The 23,164-nt window shown below is 39.1% G+C and overlaps 1 protein-coding gene across 3 annotated transcripts in view; it reads left to right on the top strand.

The window, feature by feature from the left end:
* Positions 1–23,164, top strand: part of LOC144022491 (protein MTSS 1-like) — a 35,943-nt gene that overhangs the window by 6,612 nt on the left and 6,167 nt on the right. Inside the window, exons 3-11 of one of the 3 annotated variants that reach the window (XM_077527340.1) lie at positions 2,434–2,507; positions 15,501–15,585; positions 17,107–17,198; positions 17,913–17,987; positions 19,061–19,218; positions 19,337–19,444; positions 20,046–20,143; positions 20,785–21,067; positions 22,937–23,059. In XM_077527340.1, coding sequence (XP_077383466.1) covers positions 2,434–2,507; positions 15,501–15,585; positions 17,107–17,198; positions 17,913–17,987; positions 19,061–19,218; positions 19,337–19,444; positions 20,046–20,143; positions 20,785–21,067; positions 22,937–23,059 — 1,096 coding nt within the window. The remainder of the gene's footprint in view (positions 1–2,433; positions 2,508–15,500; positions 15,586–17,106; positions 17,199–17,912; positions 17,988–19,060; positions 19,219–19,336; positions 19,445–20,045; positions 20,144–20,784; positions 21,068–22,936; positions 23,060–23,164) is intronic. The other 2 variants (XM_077527339.1, XM_077527338.1) reach the window with 2 other exon arrangements.

The following is a 23,164-nucleotide window of genomic DNA, read 5'->3' as shown; positions in this document are numbered from 1 at the left end:
CGCTACGCAGCCTTTTTGCTCTGCTTTAATGTTTTCTCTAGCCGCTTCCAATTTGGCAAATGTAAGTGGTTTCAAACGACCACCGCTTTTAGCCGCCCCTGCTCCCCATCCAGCCACGAAGCTCTGTAATCTCTTGTGGGACTGGCGTCCATAGAGGGACGTACACATGCTAAAAGCCAAACACACCCACTTTGCCGCTTTGGCTCAGATAAGTAAGCAGCGCTGTGGCATGCGTCTATGTGTGTAATCATGTCCTTGGGGTACTGCTCTGTAATTTAGACCCTCTGCACCCCTCTTACAAAGCAACTAGGAAATCAACCAATTACAGTGTTCAGCCTTTTTTTTTTTTGGTCAAACTATGGTGTTTTTCCCCCCTCCTGCCCATTTTTTATTTGAGCGCAACACTGCTTAACTCATTCACTCACCGCCATTTTCACATTTCGCAATCCCGTTCGCTCCCGGCTGTTTTACTGGATTTTGACTGATTTTGCAAGGCCCACAGAATATTGTGTTCTATTGCTATAAAAGCATGGAACCTATCAAAAGAAAGATTAAAGTCTCTTCTTTCATCAGGAAAAAAAAGTATGTTTCTATCTGTTTCCGTTTTGCAGCAATTAGCATTAGAAGAGAACTAAGTTTAATCAGTTTTCACAAATCTATTTAAAATTGTGAGTAATTTAGCTTTTTTTCTACATGGCCCTGGTTGATCTCCTTTGCTCTGCTGCCACCTGCTGGCCGTTTGTGTAATAACTACCATTTCTGCAGCCGTTCTTGGCAGTTGAGAGGCTGCATCAAAGCCTTCTGTATGCTCTAACATAAAAAAATAAAAAAACAAAAACGTATAAATGCGTCTTTGGGACACTTACAACATTAAAAAAAATGCATTTACACATTATTGGGAGCAAATGAGTTAAAAGAAGTAGTATGGTGTGTAGAATAAAGGATAGCTGATTTCTAATCATGGTCCTGCTTGGTCGTGGAGTACTGGCTGATTGATGCAGCTGTGTCTTAAAGGGCGAAGAATTTATTTTGAGTTTGACTTCATTTGGAAAAGGAAAAAGACCAACTCAAGACATCAATAACATTTGAGCTTAGTTATTTAGAAAGGATGCACACAGACAGGATATCCAATGCATTGTAATATAGTACATAATATGCACGGTTGACATATATCGAAACTGTTGGAATTCAGTGTTTGGAAAGTGGCGTTTAATTCACCCTCTTTCCAGGATCCGAATCAACCGCAGCTGCATTCCAGTTTCGACTGCACTAAGAATAGATGGTGGCAGCAGCTCTCAATGTATCATTGTCATAGGCTGAGCACTCTTGTTATACTCTGCCACAGTTTTCAGTTGCGTGTCGGTTGGCTTGGCCAAACTTCCCCGAACTGGCTATGATCAAATTTGATATCAGATCAAATTTGCGTTGAGATATTTACGTAGGAATGTTTACAAAATAGTTCTTCTACTGAGAGAAATGCAGAATTTTTCCTTGAAGTCTAATTTCCATGTCTTAAAACTTTTTTTTTTCCAATGAATAACGTGAGCTGACTCGACTTGGTGAGAGTATTCACTCCATGAGTACATAATATTTGGGTCAAGGATCTGTTGGTTGTAACTTCAACAGTGCCAGCGCTCTGCTGGAAATAGAAAGGAATCTCACTGTGCCTACTACACGATGTTGTTGTTTTTTTTTTCTTCTGGTCAAGCCACACCCTTAAATCGTTTGGTAAACTCTTCCATCAAACCTATTAACCATTGCTGCATTTTTTAGGAGCTATTTTGTGATCAGAAAAGTGATATTCTGTCACTGATTGAATATGGGGAATCTGAAGGCATTTTTTGAACTTTAATGACATTCTGGAACTCAGTACAAGTTTTGTCCTGAACCTTTGAGATGTAATTTAATGCAGCAAAACGATGCCGCAAACTCGCCGTTGGGAGAAGTTGAAGCCGCTGGTGTCAATGGCACCATTCCTACAAATTTAAAATTACATAAAATAAATACAAATAAAATTACTTGGCCAGTGGCAATTCTCTGTGGCATTTTCACATTATTTTTTTTTTCTATGGCGGTTTTCTGTTGGACCCCGGAAATAAACAAGTGTTGACAAATTAAGGGACTCAGCTTGAAGAACAAACATCTTTTGTTAGTTTCAGTGCCGTGGAAAATGCTGCGCATTTCTTTTTGTAGCTCATATTAGACCATTGAGGGCAGATAGCTTTTTTTAAATGCTCGTGCACACACGGGCGACAACAAAAGAGGCTTTCATTCCTAAACCTGTGATCTTAAAAATTAGCATTTAGTTGTGTGTCAGAAGTTGTTCATCAGTATGTTTAAATTGATGCTTGTTCTGTAAGGGTTGATCAATCAGTTTTTTTTATGTAACAGAAACTTTTTTCTTTTTTTTCCCCCTCCCTTTTCCTCTTCTAGAGCCACAGTGGTCGCCTTGGCTGCCTTCTTGGATGCCTTTCAGAAAGTGGCTGACCTGGCAACCAACTCGAGAGGTAGGAATTACATCTCGGGGTCTGTGCCATTTAGCAGGTGCTTTGGTGAAGAGAACCTCAAGTTAAACGTTTTCTCAGCAGTCCCCACACACATTAACTAGCTTAAGTTGTGCAATGTAATAGGTTGTGTTATTTTTTTTGTTGGTTTCTTCTTTTTGGGCGTTTAATCCGTCACGATACTGTTTGGAGCACCCAAAGTTGGCTTTGTTCTGAAGTTCGCATGTGTGTTAGTGTGTGAGCCATCTGCTCCCTCCCTAACACTGACTTGAGCCTCAACCGACTCTCCCCTTCTTTATAAGCATGAGATGACGCGGGCCGGCATCTCCATTCATCACCTTACTCGGTTCTCGCTTTTGGATCCTTCATTCACTACCATTCAGTCACTGTGTTGTTATTCTCTTTTAGCTCTTTTGTTACTCTCGCACTTATTTTTTTTTCCTCTCGTGTGTGTGCGTGCTTATACGTCATTTGCTTGCTCATTAATACTCTGACTTGTTCCCTTTTGTTAAGAAAGTTTTTTGAATTAATTGTCTTTTTTTTTTTTAAGGGTACAGAACATGCTTTTTTTCATTTACCTGTATCTTACAGGAAAGAGATGCAACATAACCATATAATCAGCGAATCGTTTCATTTCTCAAAGCCGCCAGCCACCTTTGAATTTGTTTGACGTTGTAAATTGTAAAGCCGGCACGGTTTAATGGCAAAAAGATTGACAAATTGATCTTTGGACTCTGCCGACTTTGATATAGGATAGGCCGGTTATGTTTATGGATGTAACAGAACATGAGAATATGATTGTCAGAAAACTGAGATGCTTTTATAATTTCCTAACAGACTTTGTGGGTTCTGGTAAAACTTTAACTTTGAAGGACTTTGATTGGAATAATAAAGTAACTTGTACGTGTGTGTGTTTTTATTTTTCTTCTTCTTTTTGGTGGTGGTGGCGGTTGGGGGGGCGGAGCTTGAAGTAATTGTGTATATATAAGTAACTGTAAATCTAATTGATTTATACATCCATAATGATTGAAAAAAAAAAGTTGTTTCATTGTTTTCAGTCTGTGTATTTGTAATTGTTTTGTTAATAATAATACATTGGCACCTTTATTTATAAGTTTAGTTATTCCTTGACTGCGCTCAGTATTCAATTTATTCATTTATCAAATGGTGAGTGAAACACAGGATTTTTTTTCTTGTCTATTATCAAGATTTTTTTTTAAATGTCCCTGAGATGTGAGTCTTGCCAACAGTCATGTCTGACAAAAATGACAATATGCTAACGATTTTTTTTTGACTCGAATCGGAAAATTCTGATTCAGCATTCATTTTGAATGGCCAATTCCCATCTCAGTTCAAGTCACCAGAATTCGGTTGAAATGTTTTTTTCCACTGAAACTAAGTTCTTAAGTTAGAATTACTAAATCTTTGATCTGAAATTTTCACAGATTAGCATTAGCCCTGTTTATAGTCAGTACCTGCCATTAACACATATTTTGCCCCTCCTGGATATTTTCCAAAGCCCTTGCGGTTGTGGGGCAACAGTATTGTTAAGTTCAACACTCCACATCATTTCCCGTCAAGAGGTGCGCACGTTTTCTTCCTTGGTTAACATCTGTTGTATGTTTGTTGCACATTTTAAAAGCAGACATCTTTGTCCCGTGTTTGATTCTTAATTGTCCACTATGTGCAAAAGGCATTCCATTTTGTATTTCCAAATTCACAGGTACAATAACCACCGAAAATTCCTCTTGTTTAGCCTGTGATGAACTTGAAAATACAAGATGCACCTGGTTTAGTCCATCTTTCGTCATTTATTTTTTGCGTGTGCGCAAACAGATCTCATTTGCAAATATTTTGCTGCATTTGTCAAGGTATTTTGTCGTATTGTATCCCGCATAAACTATTGATTCACAAAGAAAACTCCTGCTCTTTTTTTTCTTTTTTAAATCTGTTGGGGTTTGCTCATTTAGTTTGAGCACAAGAAAGATTTCTTTAAAAGTATGCTTGTAGATTTAAGTGAATCAGAAAATCCAACGTTCACATTACAACCACTCTTTGGGGTGAATTCTTTGTTCTGCTTAATGAGGGTCCATATTAGGCAAAAGGTCGTGCAAGTAGACATGGGAAAGTTGAGTTAATGTACACTAATAGCTCAGAGTTCATTAAATGTGGATGAGGAACAGCAGGGTCCAAAAACTCTAAAAGGCATATATGAGGTTAGTAACGAGTGTTCGTTTACATGAACTTCATACGGTCTTTGATTGCAAAAGAGCCAAGAGGGGCCAAAACACTTAACAATAAACCCAAGAGTGCACATCACAAGTTTGTGCATAAGAGTTGGCATGTGCACGTGTGCGCATTTTGTCCAGCACACGCTAAACGCGTTTGTCGAGTTTTGTGGCCGTCAGAGACCCCGTCGTTAGCTGTCACCTCGTTTTAGTCTGTGCTGCAGAGTGCTTATCACTCCGAAAAAGAAAAACCGTCTGCTAGATTTCATTAAAACAACTGACCCTATTGAAATGACAAAAATTCTTCCTTTTTGTGCAATGGCGTATGTTTCAGTGCTTCCTGTGACCATTGGAGAAAAAAAAAAAAAAGGCCTTCCCTCTGCGCCCTGCTGAATTCATTTCTTGGTTTCTATTACAGAGCAGCCTCAGATCCCGAACTAGTCCACTGCCTCAATGCCTCCTTTGAAAACGACTGTCCTCTTTTTCGCTTTTAGCCTGAGCGCGTTCGCTGCCTGTCCTCTATCCAGCTCCGAATCTCGTTCTCTGTACAAGTTGGGCGAATGGCGCTGAATCAAGTCTCTGTTCTCGACGTTTGACCTGACCCCATCCTGAGAAACTTACAAATCGCCGGAGCCGGCAATTAAACCACCTAAATGGTCAAAAACACACTCAAGCCATAGATTTACGAGGTCTTTGACAAGTATGAGCTTGCGCAACCCGGCGTGCACACCCTCGAGCAACGGAACAACTACAATTCCACGTATGCCGCCTGAAGTTTGTGTAGCTGTACACGGCAGCCATCTGAAAATTTGGTTTTCGGTAGCCAACTGGGCAATAAAAAACTGACAGATGTGCTCCAAAATGTCCTTGTCATGGCGTTAAAGGACGCTGAAGTTTGTGCGTGAATGTGCGCTTCAAATAGAGGACAGGTTTTTATTGACAAGGGCAGAAGAAACAAACACGGACACAGGAAAAAAAAAAGGTTAAACAGCCTCGAGTAGGGATAGACCGATTATCGGCTGGGCCGATTATCGGTGCCGATATTTGACTTGTTGACAAATATCGGCATCGGCCTTTTTACAAATCTGAAGGCCAAAAAAGCTGGAATCAAGTTATGCCATTAGATAATTAAAAAAAATAAATTTATAAATTATGTTGAAATTTTGGAAAACTTTATTTACAGTAGAAAACTTTAGAAAACGTATTTATCATTTATTTATTTATTTATTTATTTATTTATTTATTTATTTATTTATTCACTGCAAACACTGGGAAGTCCCAACACTTTTTAATTTATTAAAAATCATACTTAATTTTTTTTTTTAGAAATTATGTTGACATTTTGGAAAACTTTATTTACAGTAGAAAACTTTAGAAAATTTATTTATGTATTTATTTATGTATTTATTTATTTATTCACTGCAAACACTGGGAGGTCCCAACACTTTTTAATTTATAAAAATAATAATAATAATAACAATAAAATGAATACATTTTAGAAATTATTGAAATTTTGGAAAACTGTATTTACAGTGGAAAACTATTTATTTGCTTGCTTAGTTTTGAATTTAGCTTAACACATTCTGATGACCCTGGAAGTTCCCTACATTTTCTACAATTTTTGTTAAAATGTTTAATTAAACAAAACTTTCTATTGTTTATACGTTTAAAATTAAAAGAAAAGTTTATTATTATTACTATTTTTTACACTATTATTTTCTCTTTTACTGCAAATGATATCGGCTTGAAATATCGGTTATCGGCCTCCTTGACGACTAATAATCGGTATCGGCATCGGCCCTCAAAAAAACGTATCAGTCTATCGAGTCACTGGTGCACGTGTGTGTAACCAATGACATTTGCGGGTGTTGTCTCTGTTTGCGCTCTGTTTTTGTTTAAACACGAACCTGGTCAAACCAGTGAGTCGTGTCGGGAAAGCGGTCCCACGTTTTCTAAATGTAGTTTTTCCTTTCTTTTAACGAGTGATGCTGAACTTTTGTACTGAAGACCGCAGTCCCCGTAGACCTTCGGCCGCTAGCCAACAATCCAACCTCTGTTCTCACGAGTACCATGTCGGCTTTTATATTCTCACACTAGGTTTCATAGATATGGTGCTGCTACCTTACAGGACCTTGACTAAAACCCAAAGAAAACAAGAGCATTTCATCTGGCCATCGTCTTTGACGGGAACATTAGCTTTCATGTAGGACAACGAAAATAAAAGTCTTTGCTCTTTTCTCACTTCATCAAGCACATGCTGTCTTTTGTTGTTTTTTTTTTTTTTACCTTCTGCAGTGTTTTCTTTGTTGTATTGGCTGGCCTATCTACATTAATGTTTGCCAAGCTAGGTGTTTGTTTATCAGGTGATCTGTCAAGTAAACTAAACTTAATCATGAGAATTGGAAGACAAAGAGTTAGAAGGTTGAGAGGCCTTGAAACGATAAACAAAAGCATATAAGCAGGGTGTTTGTGTGAAATGTTTGGGGAATTATAATTTCACAGTCCTGATACCTGGAAATCACATTTTTGCAATTTTTCCGATAGAAATTGTGAATTTTATTTGTCTTTCCAAATCAGGCTTCATTGCGATATTCACTATGTACACTAACATTTACAAATATGACGGAAATTTACATCATACCGTCCAAAAATTGAAAGGCACGGATGGTCCATGCAAACGAATCAGCTCCGAGCGGAACTTAATTTCTCGTTTGGGCGAACTCTGATCCAAATCGTTGAAAGAATTGACTGACTTCATTGTTTTGGAAATTGTGCAGTAGTTGTAGTCGCTGTAGAAGCGAATCGGTTAGCGAGTTGACTTGTCCCGATTGTTCTTTGTTGCGCTATCGACACTTCATGAAGCTCTCTGGATGAATGATGTGCTTGTGTGAAGACCTTGTGTGTACGTGGGCGGGCGGATGGATACGGGGTGACGCCGGGTTGGATAATGTCACCTCACTTGCACACTGGGTGGGTGTAATCTGTTGGTCATTATTTCAAACAAGGAAGTGTTGTGTTGTGCTTCCAAACTGCTCGGTCTCTTCTGTTGATCTGGTCTTAATTATCACCAGTGTTTGCCCAACTAGAGGACTATCACAGCTCTAGTTGGCCACATTGAACTGCAAGCTGTACAGGCAAGATTTGTGGACAAAGTTTAACCTTTAACTCATTCACTCGCCGCCATTTTCACATTTCGCAATCGCGTTCGCTCCCGACTGTTTTACTGGATTTTGACTGATTTTGCAAGGCCCACAGAATATTGTGTTCTATTGCTATGAAAGCAAAAGAAAGATTAAAGTCTCTTCTTTCATCAGGAAAAAAAAAGTATGTTTCTATCTGTTTCCGTTTTGCAGCAATTTGCATTAGAAGAGAGCTAAGTTTCATCAGTTTTCACAAATCTATTTAAAATTGTAAGTAATTGAGCTTTTTTTCTACATGGCCCTGGTTGATCTCCTTTGCTCTGCTGCCACCTGCTGGCCGTTTGATGTAATCACTACCATTTCTGCAACCGTTCTTTTGCAGTTGAGAGGCTGCATCAAAGCCTTCTGTATGCTCTTGCATAAAAAAACAAAAACAAAAACGTATAAATACGTCTTTGGGACACTTAAAACAGTAAAAAAACATATTTACACGTTATTGGGAGCAAATGAGTTAATAAGTCATCAGTGTAACTATGACATAGTTAAATAAGATGGTCAATATAAAGATTAAAGTACCATTCCAATATGGCTGATGTCAGGTCAAAGACGTTTATACAGTTGTATTGTGTAATATGGGTTCATGCAGTTGTGCATGCCACAGTACACTAATATATATTGTGCACTACAATTGTAATTGCAGGTAAATCATTTTCACTTGCTCATTTTATAAATAGCTCGTAATTGTATGTTGAAAAAGTGTCTATTAGTATGATTGTTGTTGTTTTTTGAGAAGAGCATAATGCATTCTTACTGTCTTAATTGGATCCCAGCCATGTAGCATCTGTTGGGAAGGAACGTTAAAGCGGGAGGTCATCGGGATTGATTGAGCTGTTCATTTGTTCAGTGAAATTGCCATTTGTCAGCCATCTTTTCTCGTTTGTCTGTGCTCTCAAGGCCTCGTTAGCGTTCAAGCGGCAAATCCGCACAGAGGTGGAAGACTCCAATTGCTCTTTGCTGTCATCTTTACTACCCCCCCACAAATAACTTAACACCAACTTGGCATGGGATGTCTTTTCTTATTTTCTCTTTTCTTACTTTTTCATACTTTGTATGGACAGCTGTGTATTTATTTAGATGAATGTGCCAAAGTTACTTTTCATAAAAATGGACCCGTGTGAGCTACAGTCAACTCCAATGCTTTTTCTTTTTGACACAAAAACTGTACTTTTCATTCAATTCTTTTGGCCCAGCCTCATATAACACCCCTCCCCCTTTTTCCTTTTCTATCATCAGCTGTTCGAGCTTTTTTTTTCTTCTTTTTTGCATGTCATAACCCGTCGTTTGGCAGCAGGTGCGTGCGTGTTTGTGTGTGTATGCATCATGCTTGCCCACGGTGGCGCTCGTGTGGCTTCCCAACTTCCCACTGAGGCTCGACATTCTGACAATGGAGCGTTTCGGATGCCAGAGTAAGACTGCTAAGCAAAGCTGGCTGTCTGTCAGCTGATCTATTGCAGGAGTGGCACATCAGTCCACCGCCATTCAGGACAACTGATCCAACAGGCTATTATTCGGATTCGCATTGATAGTCTTGCACCTCCGCTTCTGGTCATCCAGTCACAGAATCGTCCTCGAAAAATATAAATCGCTTCTTTTTGAGCAGTATCTCGAGATCAGACTATGTACACACCATCAAATTTGTTAGAAAACCTTTCTCAAATCAATATTAAGGCATATGATATGACAAATGATGGACATTTCTTTTATGGGGAACTTTTATTGTACAAACTAATTTCATTCCAACAAATTAAATGTTAAAAGTACACTAAACCAGTGAAAGTATAGACAAACTGCATTTTAGAATTATATCACAAAATTTCAAGCACATATTTAGTCATAATTCAAAATTTTTTCGTGTATTCACTGCAATTTGAGTGGGGAAAAAAAAAATAAAATTGTTTTTTTCAAAGGGTTTCATGCATGTTGCACCGTATCATTGTGAAGACATCATCCTGACAGATTGACTACACGGGCACATAAATCAGTGAATGAAACGCGAGCCATTAAAACAGTGCTATGTGGGTGTCTCAATCTGGACATGCCAACAGCTCCAAAAGGAACGTGTGCACGGCACAAATATCCCAGCTAAGGCCGAGGGGGCCATTTGTCGAACCTACACAACGCTAATTTAAAAAAAATAATAATAAAAAATAAAACATGGATGGAGGCGAACATCAGAAACTATGTTAGGGTAACTCAAGCAAAAAAATCGTCCGAACGATGGTTCGATTCTTGAAAAACTCGTAAATTCGAGCACTCAAAAGTCAAGGTAGGTGCCACTGTATAAACAATATTTAATTGCTTGACTTCAGTTGAAGTTTTTCAAAGTGGTTCTTACATTCTTCGGTTTTCTGTATTTGGCCTTTGGAGAGAAAATTTAGATTCTATTGTGCTCCAGAGAAGTATAAACGGAATTCTTTTCTATGGAAAGAATATTTAGATACAGAATGCCGCAAAAATGATAGTAGCTGTATTTGCGGTAAGCTAAAAAAAATAAATAAATACTATTGTTTTAACATTCCTTGTGCATTTTTCACAGCTATGCTTGCGTGTCCTACAATCGAAACTCTAAGCAGGCTGTCATTTGTTCTGGGATGCTGGTTGACCTCCCATCAGAAATATTGGAAATGGGAATAAGCAGTTCAGAATCAAAACAATTACGTTATTTAAAAAAAAAAAAAAAAAAAAAAAAAAGTTAACTGGCTTTTAGTGCAGCCTTCATGTTCCCTCCAGCTCTCTAATTAGCGAGCCAACAGATCACTGCGCCTCCGTCCAGCTGTGTGAGTACATGTGCGTATGTTTGAATCCAGATGTTCGGTCTCAAGCCTCTTATCAGTGTAACCACGACACTGGCAAACATCTGTTGCTTTACATGCTGCCGAAATTAAGCAGCTCGGATTGAATGTTTTCATGCATTTCTGGTCAGAATTGTTTACATCACATCACACCGACCAGTTCCCCAAACAATTTTACATTTTTTTTTTTTTTTTTACTATTTGACCTTTTAAAGTGTCAATTTACCACTTTTGTGCACTGGAATGTAGGGATGTAACAATAAGCGTGATATTGTGATATTAAAACTGCCACAATATCGTCGTCGTCATGTTCACGATATTTAAATGCCACACATCTATGAAAAAAAAGTCAGTTTGACTACCACTTGTGCAAGTCTAGCACCCTCTGGTGGCTAATTTTTTAGTGCAATTTAATTTTCTTTAGGGATGTTTTGGCCCTTCTATGTTTAAAATCTACACTAATTGTCAGATGAAGGGAAACGTAATATGCCTGGGGAGGAAGTCAATGTTGTTTGTACATTAACAACATAACATACCGGTAATTATAGCGTCATAATAATAAAACAATAATAACATAACATTGATGTTATGTACAAAAGCGCAATATTGTACTTTTTTTTTTTTTTTTTTTTAGTATGAGCTATTTTTTTTACACAGTGAGCTTTTTTTAATTTAAATATCACCAACCTCCCCACAATATCGTGATAATATCGTATCGTGAGGTTTAGATATCGTTACATCCCTACTAGAATGTAAGAATGTCGCTTATCTTGTTTTTGAGTACATAATCCGCCCTTCAGTTAAATCTTGAGCAGGTATAATTACAAGACTGCAAAAAAAAAAAAAAAAAAAAAAACATGTCTCAATGCAGCTATTTCTGCCGACATTCTTCTCCACCGCTCCACTTACAGCAGTTTGGTGGCCTTGTCTGCCTGCCAGTGAGGTGTTGGAGCTTGTTTGTGTGCGCGCTCGCGTTGATGTGTGGGAGACGGCGTGTGTGGCACAACATAATTAGAACTGTGTCTATTTCTGTCAGAGGTCACAAGATGCGTAGACAAAGTAGATGCTGTGTGTTGACAATAGTTTTATCACCACAACAATTTTCCAACAATAACATGAGGGAACATTCACGTTTAGCCACAAGAATTCTTTTACTGCATCGATTGCAAAACGAGGAATGCACGACTGTGGACGACGTGCCAGGATTTATCAGAATATTATTGTACAAGTGAAAATGAAAAGGGAGTTGATCTTGGCTCGAAGTTAGTTTTCTAAAAACAAAGAGCACCTAAAATCATATGAACTCAACCGTATTTTATGGGGAGCCAGAACATTAAATATGCACAGCTACAGTATGTACAAGCCTCTTTTTTTTTTTTTTTTTTTTTGCACAAACCGACACGCCAGAAACCATAACAGAAGATTTACGTTTATCTGGCCTTACCTTTTACACAGAACCGAGTAATGCAGGATGATTTCATGTATGACATCATGTCAGAGTCTCGTGTGTGATAGAAAATACTCGTCGGACAGCAACACAAAGGGAGGAGTTTCGGGCTAGGTTAAGTTACGACTTACATCCCCCTTTCTAACAGACAGTACAGCATTCCCTTACATAGATCTGTACTGCCTTTGTTACTGCTTTGGCATTACCTTTGCGAAACTCCAAACACCCGTTCCACGCCCCACTTATCCCTCACACCAGCTCACCACCGTTTATTAGAGATCGACTGTTATGTTTTTTTTTTGTTTTTCAGGGCAGATACTACACAATTATAAGTAGTGATAGACCGATACGGCTTTTTACAGGGCCGATACCGATTATTTGTAATCAAGGAGGCCGATAAACGATATTTCAAGCGGATATTCATTTGCAGTAAAAGAGAAAATAATGGTGTAAAAAAAAAATATAGTGTAAAATAATAGCGTAATTTTTTTTTTTAATTTTAAACATATGAAGAATAGACAGTTTAGTTTAATTAAAAATTAACAATTGTAGAAATTGTAGGGTACTTCCAGGGTCATCGGCATGTGTTAAGCTAAATTCAAAACTAAGCAAGTAAATAAATACATAAATAGTTTTCTACTGTAAATAAAGTTTTCCAAAATTTCAACGTAATTTCTAAATTTATTTAAATTTTTATTATTTGTTTTTTTATAAATTAAAGTGTAAAAAAATAAATTAATTAAAGTGTTGGGATTTCAGTGTTTGCAAATAAATAAATAAATAAATAGTTTTCTAAAGTTTTCTACTGTAAATAAAGTTTTCCAAAATTTCAACGTAATTTCTATTATTTTTTTTAATTATTATTTTTTATAAATTAAAAAGTGTTGGGACTTCCCAGTGTCAGCAGTGACAAATGCATACAAAATTAAATGTATCTAATTTTGGGTTTTCGTCAGGGTTCAAAATATCTTCGCAGACAGTGAAAAATTGTCTGAATATGTATGAAATGTCTTTGCAACAAGTAAAACGTGTCTATAGACATCTTACAAATCCTGATGAAAACACAAAATTTGCTACGTTCGCAAGCATTCGCTGCTCGATGAGATTCCAGCTTTATTGGCCTTCAGATTCGTAAAAAGGCCGATGCCGATATTTGGAGTGTTGACAAATAATCGGCCCGGCTGATAATCGGTCTATCCCTAATTATAAGTACTCAAGGACGCTGATAACTGATATATTTGGCGTCGATGTTCATTTTCATTAAAAGGGATCATTTGGCATCAATTCATCATATTCGTCAAAATGCTGAATATTGGCGCCGATAACCGGCCCAGCCGATAAATCAGTCTGTCCCAACCATTTATCCAGAACAGCCACCCGGGGGAAAAAAAAAAAAAAAAAAAAAAAAAAAAAAAAAAAAAAAAAAGTGTTAAAAATGCCGACTTCAACACGTAGTGTAAAAAGGCTGCACATACGCATGCAGTTTCCATGGCAACTAGCAATTGTTGTAGCAGCCACATTGACACAGTTAACACACTCTTGCCATCATCGGAGGTCAGCATCGTCAGTACAGTAGACCCCTTTGTGACTGCGCCCGTCACGTTTGCCTGCACGGGTCGTTTCAGATGAGATTTCGCCGTTCAATGGGACGTTGTTCAGATGAAACTGATTTGCAGGTATTGCGGTCACTTTGACAGAGGTAGTCTTGTTTAGGCGTACGGCACATTTCCGTGAGCCGACTGTGGTCTTTACATATGCTTCATATCAAATCCAGATGTATGGGTGTGGTAGTAAAAAAAAAAAAAAAAATCATTATCAGCTGAAACCAAACTCGTCCCCTGACAGTGTAGACTTGAGCTGCTGAATTACTGTGCAATGAATAGATTTTGCCAGTACTAACACTTACTTGGGCCGTGTGGCCTCCCTTTGGTACGCGGACATCTGTTAGCCCCACCCTCAAGAATAATATGCTGTCTTGTGGTGGATGGATGGATGGATGACTAAACAAGTGAAGCAAGAAATAAAGGAGCTTGTATTTATTGTAGTTGTTAGTATGAAATGATGTTTGTTCACCAAGCAAGCACTATCGTTTCCAATCTTTAAGTGCACGCTGTACGAACTGTGCTTGCAACGGAGGGATTCACACTTGCCAGGAGAGTCCAGTCCCACACATCCACACATAAGAACCTGTTGACCCCCACCTTGTCCCACATGCAGACACAAAGTCGTGCAAACAAGACAAATAGACATGCAGGAATCAGTCCCACACAGAAACTTGAGTCACACCGAGCAGTCGCACAAAAGTTCTGTCAGTCATCATGAAGTCACTTTGTAGACATCCAGCCTGAGGCCTTCCAGTGCAGGACAGCTACCGACTGAGCCTTCAGGAAAGAAAATGACGTGTGTCTTTAGGGATGTCACATATTCGTATATTGCAGGTATAAAAGTGTCTCAATAATGAGCGACATCCCGCCTTGGCGACATGAGAGAATTAGATTGCTCCGTACTATTTTAGGCATATTTGTGACTATTTTTTCATTTTATTGAGAGTCATAGACTGTCACGTGGAAATTGTGATATTGGTTTTGGTTTGGTTTGGTTTATTCATTTTTTTCCCTTTCGGACACAACACATCACATCATTTGCAACATTGACATCCGAAAGAAGGGCTGACGGGTAGAAGCCGAAGCTTATTCGAGACCCGTCCCCATCGACCCATTACTATAACGCATCAGTTCCTCTTGAATGTCCGGGTGTAGATTGTGGCTCGTCCCAGTCATTTGGAATTGGTGAATCGGTCCCCAGACGCCACCGGCAGGCCCACCCCGCCAGGCGAGCAGCCAAGGCAAGCGCAATTCTTGTCTTTCACCAGTAGCGTCTTCGCTGACCTCGGATCAGATTTCACACATGTTGTGGTTTCCAGAAGAGTCGATCGGCTTGTGTTCCGCCCATTGCTATTCAAGCAATTTTTGCCTCGATTCTGGTCAGCTAGCACCACTGGTTGCTAGCACGTTGAAGTTCTCCTGATGCCGAGCTCACCCAGCCGCATTCCAGGAACCAGACCTCCAACCCCATTTTGCGGATTGACAACAGTTTCAATTGTAGCCACAATAACAGCCTTATCATGTAGCCTTGACTGTTACAACAAATGTCCAAACGGAATTAGAGCCAGACAATATTTACATTCAGATATCCTGACCTTTGACAAGATACAGTATTTTATCTGTACAGTGTCTCTGGACTTAAACTCACTAGAACCAACCATTGAATTTGTCAAACATTCTCCGAACTTTCATTAATTGTGCCTGTTGTCATTGTTTGTCTTTCAGGAGGCACCAGAGACATCGGATCGGCTCTGACCAGGATGTGCATGAGACATCGCAGCATTGAAGCTCAATTCAAACAGTTCTCCATGTAAGGAATTGAATTTGCGCGTGAATGTGCGTGGCACCTATCTTTGTTCAAGTACCACCTTACTCGACATTTATTTACATGCCGGTAAATGTTTTGGTCATTGCTTGGCCGGAATGCGAGATTGTCTGCGTTTGCGTGTACAATCGAGCCCGCCATCGCGGTAGTATGTCGTAACTCGACACATTTGGTGTTTTTCGACCCCCCTCGATAAACATCTCTGCACATGTGATGTCGCTCAACGCACCAAGTGTTGATGTCATGTGCGGGAATGCCCCCCTGTAGTGTTGTACTGGCCGAGAGACGGCGCACGTTTTGGTGTAAGACCCTCACGCATGCACACCGCATATCTGTCTCCATTTCACACACACACACACACACACACATTACCCAGACAAGAAGCTCTAATTTCAGGTGGCATTTCAGCACATTCCTCTTGGATCTCCATAGCAAGGCCCCTGTGCATGGGTGGCGGCTCCAACTGACAGACAGACAGAGAAATGTCTGCAAGCGAGGGGTGCAGGTCTAATTTTAGTTGTACGCACTTAAGCCTCCAGCTGCCGAGCACTCGCAGCTTTTTAAACACATTCATAAGTGGACAAATGTCACGAGACTCAGTTAGGTAATGATTGACGGTTGTGACCGGACAAGCGTCTAACATTCGACTGTGACGGTTGGATAGCAACACTGTTGCCCGCTATCCAGCCGGTTAATGATTGACAAAATAGACGTCACATTTTGGTTGCAATATCCACTTGTCTGGCATATACATTAGTAGTCGATGCCAATATCGGCACGGAGGCCGATAACCGATATTTGGAGCCGATATTCTTTTAGTAGTAAAAGAAAAATTATCAGCATCAAAATAATAAGAAAAAAGCATTTTGTTAAAACAACTTTTCAAACAGCTTTGTTTTAAAATGTAAACAAAAAAAGTAAATACTTTTGTAATAGTAAATAAAGTTTTCCAAAATGTTAACGTAACTAAAATGTTGAACTTTCACTTCGTTTTAGATTTAACAAAAACAAAAAAGTGCAGGGAAATTCCCGTGTCAGCAGCATTTCTTGTAAAGTTGGTAAAAGGTTTCCAAAGATGTTCGCAAACAGTGGAAAATTATCTGAACATGTTCTGAAAATTTCTTTGTGACAAAAAAATTTGTTTTTGATAAGTAAAAACTGTCTTTGCAACCTTTTACGAACCCTGATGGAAAGCTAAAATTCACTAAGTTTGCAAATATTCATTACTCAGAGAGGATCCTATCTTTATCGGCCTTCAGATTTGTAACAAAAAAAAAGGCAGGTGCCGATATTCGACAAAATGTCAAATATCGGCACCGACAATCGGCCCGGCCGATAATCAGTCTATCACTAATATACATCAATAAACTTTACAGCGTTAAAATGAAACATGTCACAGTTTCAGTGAAGTACACACAAAAAAATGTTGATAAACAGAGTGCCTGTAAATGTTAAAATAAGTTTCAGGATCAAAAGCGAGTAACTTGTTTTTTTTTTTTTCTACAGGACCTTCCTGGAAGCTCTGATCAACCCCCTACAAGAGCAGATGGAGGAGTGGAAAAGAGGCGTCTACAATTTGGATAAGGACCATGCCAGAGGTAGAACCGTCATAACTCACTGACATAAGCCTGTCACGATAAAAGTTTTATTGTCTTATTGTTTGATAAATAAATGGACACAATAGTTTTTTTTTTCCAGATCTGATAAATTAGCATTTAAATTGGTGTTTGTCACACCACTTCATTCCTTCTTTTGTCAGTCATCTTAGGCGGCACACTCACGCCGAATTCGCGTTGTCGAAGCTGCGTTTTTGCGACGACTGTAGTTGTACAATTTCAGAAAGTTGAGCAGAATCAATTGGAATCTGTTCCAAAGCTTAGCGCAACATTGGGGGCCGTTTTGGATTCAAACCAGATGAGCGCAAAACGGCCGGCAAACGTCAACAAGCTGCTATGTCGCGTTTGTACGGAGAAAGTCGCCAGACGGTGAACCTCAAAGTTCATTTCATTAAAACGCAATCATCACATCTGGTATCTGCAGCTAGAAACAAACAAACAAAAAAAAACATGGTGGGACCTGTCAGTTTCCCGATTGCTTGCAATTATAATCGCCTCACATATAACGTTGCTGGCTGTATAGCCAAAGAGATGCAATTTTTCAAAACCAGCGTTTTAAAAAAAAAAATGATGCAGACTTTTGCAGGACATTCTGAAGGAGATAAAAAAAAAAAAATGTCCGAAATGTGGCATCTGCCATTTAGGGACTTTTAACTAATTTCCTGCACACACTTCTACTATGTTTGTCTTATTTAGAATATAAGAGAGCTCGGCAGGAGATCAAGAAAAAGTCATCAGACACGCTGAAACTTCAGAAGAAAGCAAAAAAAGGTACAAACACACTTATTTTTGCTTTAATCTTAATATTTTCAAAGTTGGACCACAGTGCTGTGAGGAGACGTACTTTTTTCCTGAACGATGACTTGTGCAAATCTGGTCCAGCTCAACATTGCCTTACTTGGTAGCTTGCACGGGGCAGTTTTTTTTTGTTTTTTTTCCTCACTAAGTTCTCTTGGCTCAAGTTTTACAAACATTTGTACCCACATAAAAATGTGTTACAGAAAGTAGTTGAATCCATTTCCCTCCACTTTGTTTTAAGATATTTATAATTGGACATTTTTAAAACATCACATCAGTTGAACTGTACAACTTGTAAAGCAGATTTGTTGTTTATTTCTTGTTGTTCCGCACTTACTGACTGACCACAATTAAGACACTTCCAAAAGCAAGCTATCATTCATTTGTTTCTCTCCTTGTTTTCATCTTTCTCTGATAACCATCCTTCTCTTCCTGGAGCTGATACTTTGAGTAAGTCAGTCAGTGTCGATGCATGTTTGCAATGCTTTGCAAAGACAAATTGGTTCCATTGTGAAGAAGACATCAAAATGAGCTGATACGGAATATCAGTTGGCTAGATGTCATGTTGAATTGAAGTTCTTAACTCATTCACTGCCATGGACGGAAAAAGACGTCAAATGATGATTTTTTTTTTTTTTTGCTGGTCTGGCAATGAATGTGTTAAGGTAAGCTATTTAAACTAAAAAAAACAAAACAAAAGCTTTCCGTTGTTGGAAGTGGAAAAGTTTCAAATCCAACAGAGATTTGTTTGCTGCTGTTAAAACGATTTTGGGTCCGAGTCCGAGCCCTATACTGTTCTTGGTCTCTTTAAAAATGCGATTTATAGTACATTTCAACTTTTATTTTTTTTTTCCCTTCTTCGTAATTCGACCTATAGTCCAAAAAATACGGTACAGTACTTGTTCTTTTGTTCTCATAATTTTGTATATTCTTACGTTCTGCTGGAAGTGAATTTCCACCTTTTGGGATCAACTCTCTAAAGTTCTTCATGGTCTTCTTTTTCTTCCGACCATCTGCATTTTTAATTTTTGTGTTTTATGTGTCAGGTCGTGGCGACATCCTGCCCCAGTTGGACTGCGCGATGCAGGATGTCAACGACAAATACATTCTTCTGGAAGAAATCGAGAAGGAGGCCCTGAGGAAAGCGCTCATCGAGGAGAGGCAACGATTCTGCGCTTTCGTGGCCATGCTGCGCCCTGTTGTGGTATGTCGTCAGTTGTGGTGTTATTATCGTCTACTATAGGTTAGCACGCACACATTTGCACAGCTGTGTCATTACTGATGATGGCCGACTCTGCTCCGCTTTGAACGATTCTTAACAGGATGAGGAGATTTCAATGTTGGGAGAGGTCACCCATCTCCAGGCCATCTCTGATGACCTCAAGTCACTAACTTCTGATCCCCACAAGCTACCTGCTGCCAGTGAACAAGTAATGCACCAGCATTTCATTACTTTTTTTTAACTCATTCACTCGCCGCCATTTTCACATTTCGCAATCCCGTTCGCTGCCGGCTGTTTTACTGGATTTGGACTGATTTTGCAAGGCCCACAGAATATTGTGTTCTATTGCTATAATGTCATGGAACATATCAAAAGGAAGATTAAAGTCTCTTCTTTCATCAGAAAAAAAAAAAGTATGTTTCTATCGGTTTACCTTTTGCAGCAATTAGCATTAGAAGAGAGCTGAGTTTAATCAGTTTTCACAAATCTATTCAAAATTGTAAGTAATTGAGCTTTTTTTCTAGATGGCTCTGGTTGATCTCCTTTGCTCTGCTGCCACCTGCTGGCCGTTTGTGTAATAACTACCATTTCTGCAACCGTTCTTTGCAGTTGAGAGGCTGCATCAAAGCCTTCTGTATGCTCTAGCATAAAAAAACAAACACACAAAAAAAACGTATAAATATGTCTTTGGGACACTTAAAACAAAACAAAAAAAACGTATTTGCACGTTATTGGGCGCAAATGAGTTAAATGATCACTTTCAAATGGTACGCCATATGTACAAGTTTAATCCTGTTTGTTCCTCTCAGGTGATCTCGGATCTAAAAGGTTCAGACTACAGTTGGTCGTACCAAACTCCACCCTCTTCCCCTAGCACCAATACGTCCAGGAAGTCCAGCATGTGCAGGTATAAACACGATGTACACACAACAACAAAATATGACATCAATCTTCAATTAGGTGTACATTTATCGATTAATGATATGAATTAAACACAACGACAATTGAATAAAGTGTTTTTCAGTTGTGCCCTCTAGTGGTGGATACTTTTAGCAACTAATGTTATTTACTAGGGGTGTGAATTGCCTAGTGCCTGATGATTCGATTCGTATCACGATTCGATACCGATTAATCCCGATACGAATTTGTAAATCGATTGCTGCGATTTTTTTTTTTTTTAACTCAAATTTAGAAAATACTATTCAGTAAACTTGTACATGTGCACTGTAAGATTTGTATGAAAAGGTATTATTTATTGATCTGAAACTTCAACTCAACTTTATTTATAAAGCGCTTTAAGAACAGGCATTAAGCAAATTAACGTTAAGATTCGCAAACCAAAAATGTTTCCAGTGTACAACAAAAATAAAGGAATTGTCCTTTTGGTACATGATGATGGTCTGTGTTAATGATTTTGTACTCTGTTTCCTCCGCACACTCCAATTCTCTGCCTTCCTCGTTTCCTCTTTTTCACGACTCCTTATGCAAATTCCATCATTTTATTCGCCTTCTTTGGCTGCCTTCGTTTCTTCGCTGCTCCTGTCGCAGTAGTCTGAACAGCGTGAACAGTAGCGACTCCAGAGGCTCAAGCGGCTCTCACTCTCACTCTCACTCTCACTCTCCTTCCTCCTCTTCTTCCTCCTCTTCCTCACACCACCTCTTCCACCACCACCATCAACCCCGCCAACGGTACCGCAGCGGCTCCACGCCGTCCCAGCAGGCGCCGGCGCGACTCTCCAGCATCTCCTCGCACGACTCCGGCTTCGTCTCCTCGTCGCACGACCCGTGCACATCCTCCAAGTCGTCGCCGCCGATGCCGGCGAACAGCAAGGTGGGGAGACGCTCTCTGCCAAGCACTTTCAACTCATTTGCTCCCAATAACGTGTAAATACGTTTTTTGTTTTTTTTACGTTTTAAGTCCCAAAGACGTATTCATACATTTTTTTTTTTTATGCTAGAGCATACAGAAGGCTTTGATGCAGCCTCTCAACTGCAAAGAACGGTTGCAGAAATGGTAGTTATTACACAAACGGCCAGCAGGTGGCAGCAGAGCAAAGGAGATCAACCAGGGCCATCTCGAAAAAAAAAAAGCTCAATTACTTACAATTTTAAATAGATTTGTGAAAACTGATTAAAACGGAAATAGATAGAAACATACTTTTTTTTCTGATGAAAGAAGAGACTTTAATCTTTCTTTTGATGGGTTCGATGCTTTTATAGCAATAGAATAAAAATATTCTGTGGGCCTTGCAAAATCAGTCCAAATCCAGTAAAACAGCCGGGAGCGAACGGGATTGCGCAATGTGAAAATGGCGGCGAGTGAATGAGTTAATCTCCTACGTACAGTATGTGAAATTGAAAAAAAAGTGTTGTCTGGGGGGGATCTAAATGTTGATTCTCTACCTAATGAGCCATTAGAGCAATAACTTCACGTGACTGTGGTGATGTTATTATGGTTTGACTGCACAGGAAATTGGTGCTTCCATTGTAGCCCAGGGAAAATCAGGTCATTCCGGTACGACTATAAAGCAGTCCACCGCTGTGAGAAACTGTGGTTTGGAAAGGCTCAAGCATCCTGAGTTAATATCTTTAGCAAATGTGCATCTTAAAATGAACACACAGTAGGACAGAAGGACTTTTATTGCAACAAAAAAAAAAAAAAAAAAAAAAATCCCACCATGACTGCCTTTAATTTGAATGCACTTCCTGCTGCACTTTCTCCACCGCTTATATGGTCACATGACTGCACATCCGACTAACTCAGGGGTGTCCAAACTACGGCCCGGGGGCCATTTGCGGCCCGCCGTCCATTTTTCAGTGGCCCGCGACATATGCGAAAAATGACTCAGTTCAAATAAAATAAAAACAAAAACAGGTGCCATTATAGGTTATTTGAGGGAACTAAAACTAATGAATAAACTAAAACTACCATTTGAAATAAAATAAAAATGAAAATGCTTTTTAAAAAACGAAAATTAACTGAAACTACATTTTATGTTTACAAAACTAACTAAAATAAAACTAACTATAATTATAGCAAAAATGTCCTTCGTTTTAGTCTTTGGTAATTAATTGAATGCACGAGCCTTTGGGGATGATTTTAAATGTGATTTTGAGTAGATTTATTTTGATATAAACCGGAATGATGACGTTTGAAAGTATGTCACACAGAAGTGACGTCATCTAGCAGCAGCCAATAGAAAAGCACCAAAAGATGACGTCGCTCGCATGCTGTTTTTTTAAATATTGTGCACAAGTAATACACTTTTTAAAAAAAAATTAATACTAATACTGAAACTAACAAACTAAACTAAAAATAAGCATTTTTTTTTAAGAGAACTAAACTAATAAAAACTAACTAAAATGATAAATTCCCAAACTATAATAACCCTACTGCCATATTACAAATAAATTGTTTTATATACTGTAGCATTTTTCTAAATATGCAAAAGCACAAATAAATGATTTGTACAATTTTTAGGACTAAACACAATTTCTCTTCCTAGCATTATGTGGCCCTTGCGTCCTTCTGATTTTCTGTATGTGGCCCTCCAATGCAAAAGTTTGGACACCCCTGGACTAACTGCTGAGATGAAATGTAAACGTTGCCCGTGCTATCTAACGTCCTGCTTGTCCGGCCGTTGTGGCCGTTCGTGTTTCTTTTTGCCCCGCTTGCCGCTGCTTTGCTTGCTTGTCCCAGCCTTGCGCCACTTCCGGCTCCTCTGATGTGTCAGAGTACGAGCGCCTTCACAGTGACCACCCGAGCAGGGGCCCCACTTCTCTCGCCGCAGCTGCTGCGGCATCTCCGCGTGCTATTGACGAGGTGAAGCACTCGTCCGCTGTGACGTCGAGAGTCGCTTCAGTTACCCGCGTCCTGCATCGTACTAAAGCTCATACGTGGATAAACGGGATGTCAACACGGCTGTTT

Source organism: Festucalex cinctus, chromosome 7 (genome assembly GCF_051991245.1).
Source record: "Festucalex cinctus isolate MCC-2025b chromosome 7, RoL_Fcin_1.0, whole genome shotgun sequence".
Classification (NCBI taxonomy): Eukaryota; Metazoa; Chordata; class Actinopteri; order Syngnathiformes; family Syngnathidae; genus Festucalex; species Festucalex cinctus.
This window is presented reverse-complemented; position numbering and strand designations above follow the sequence as displayed.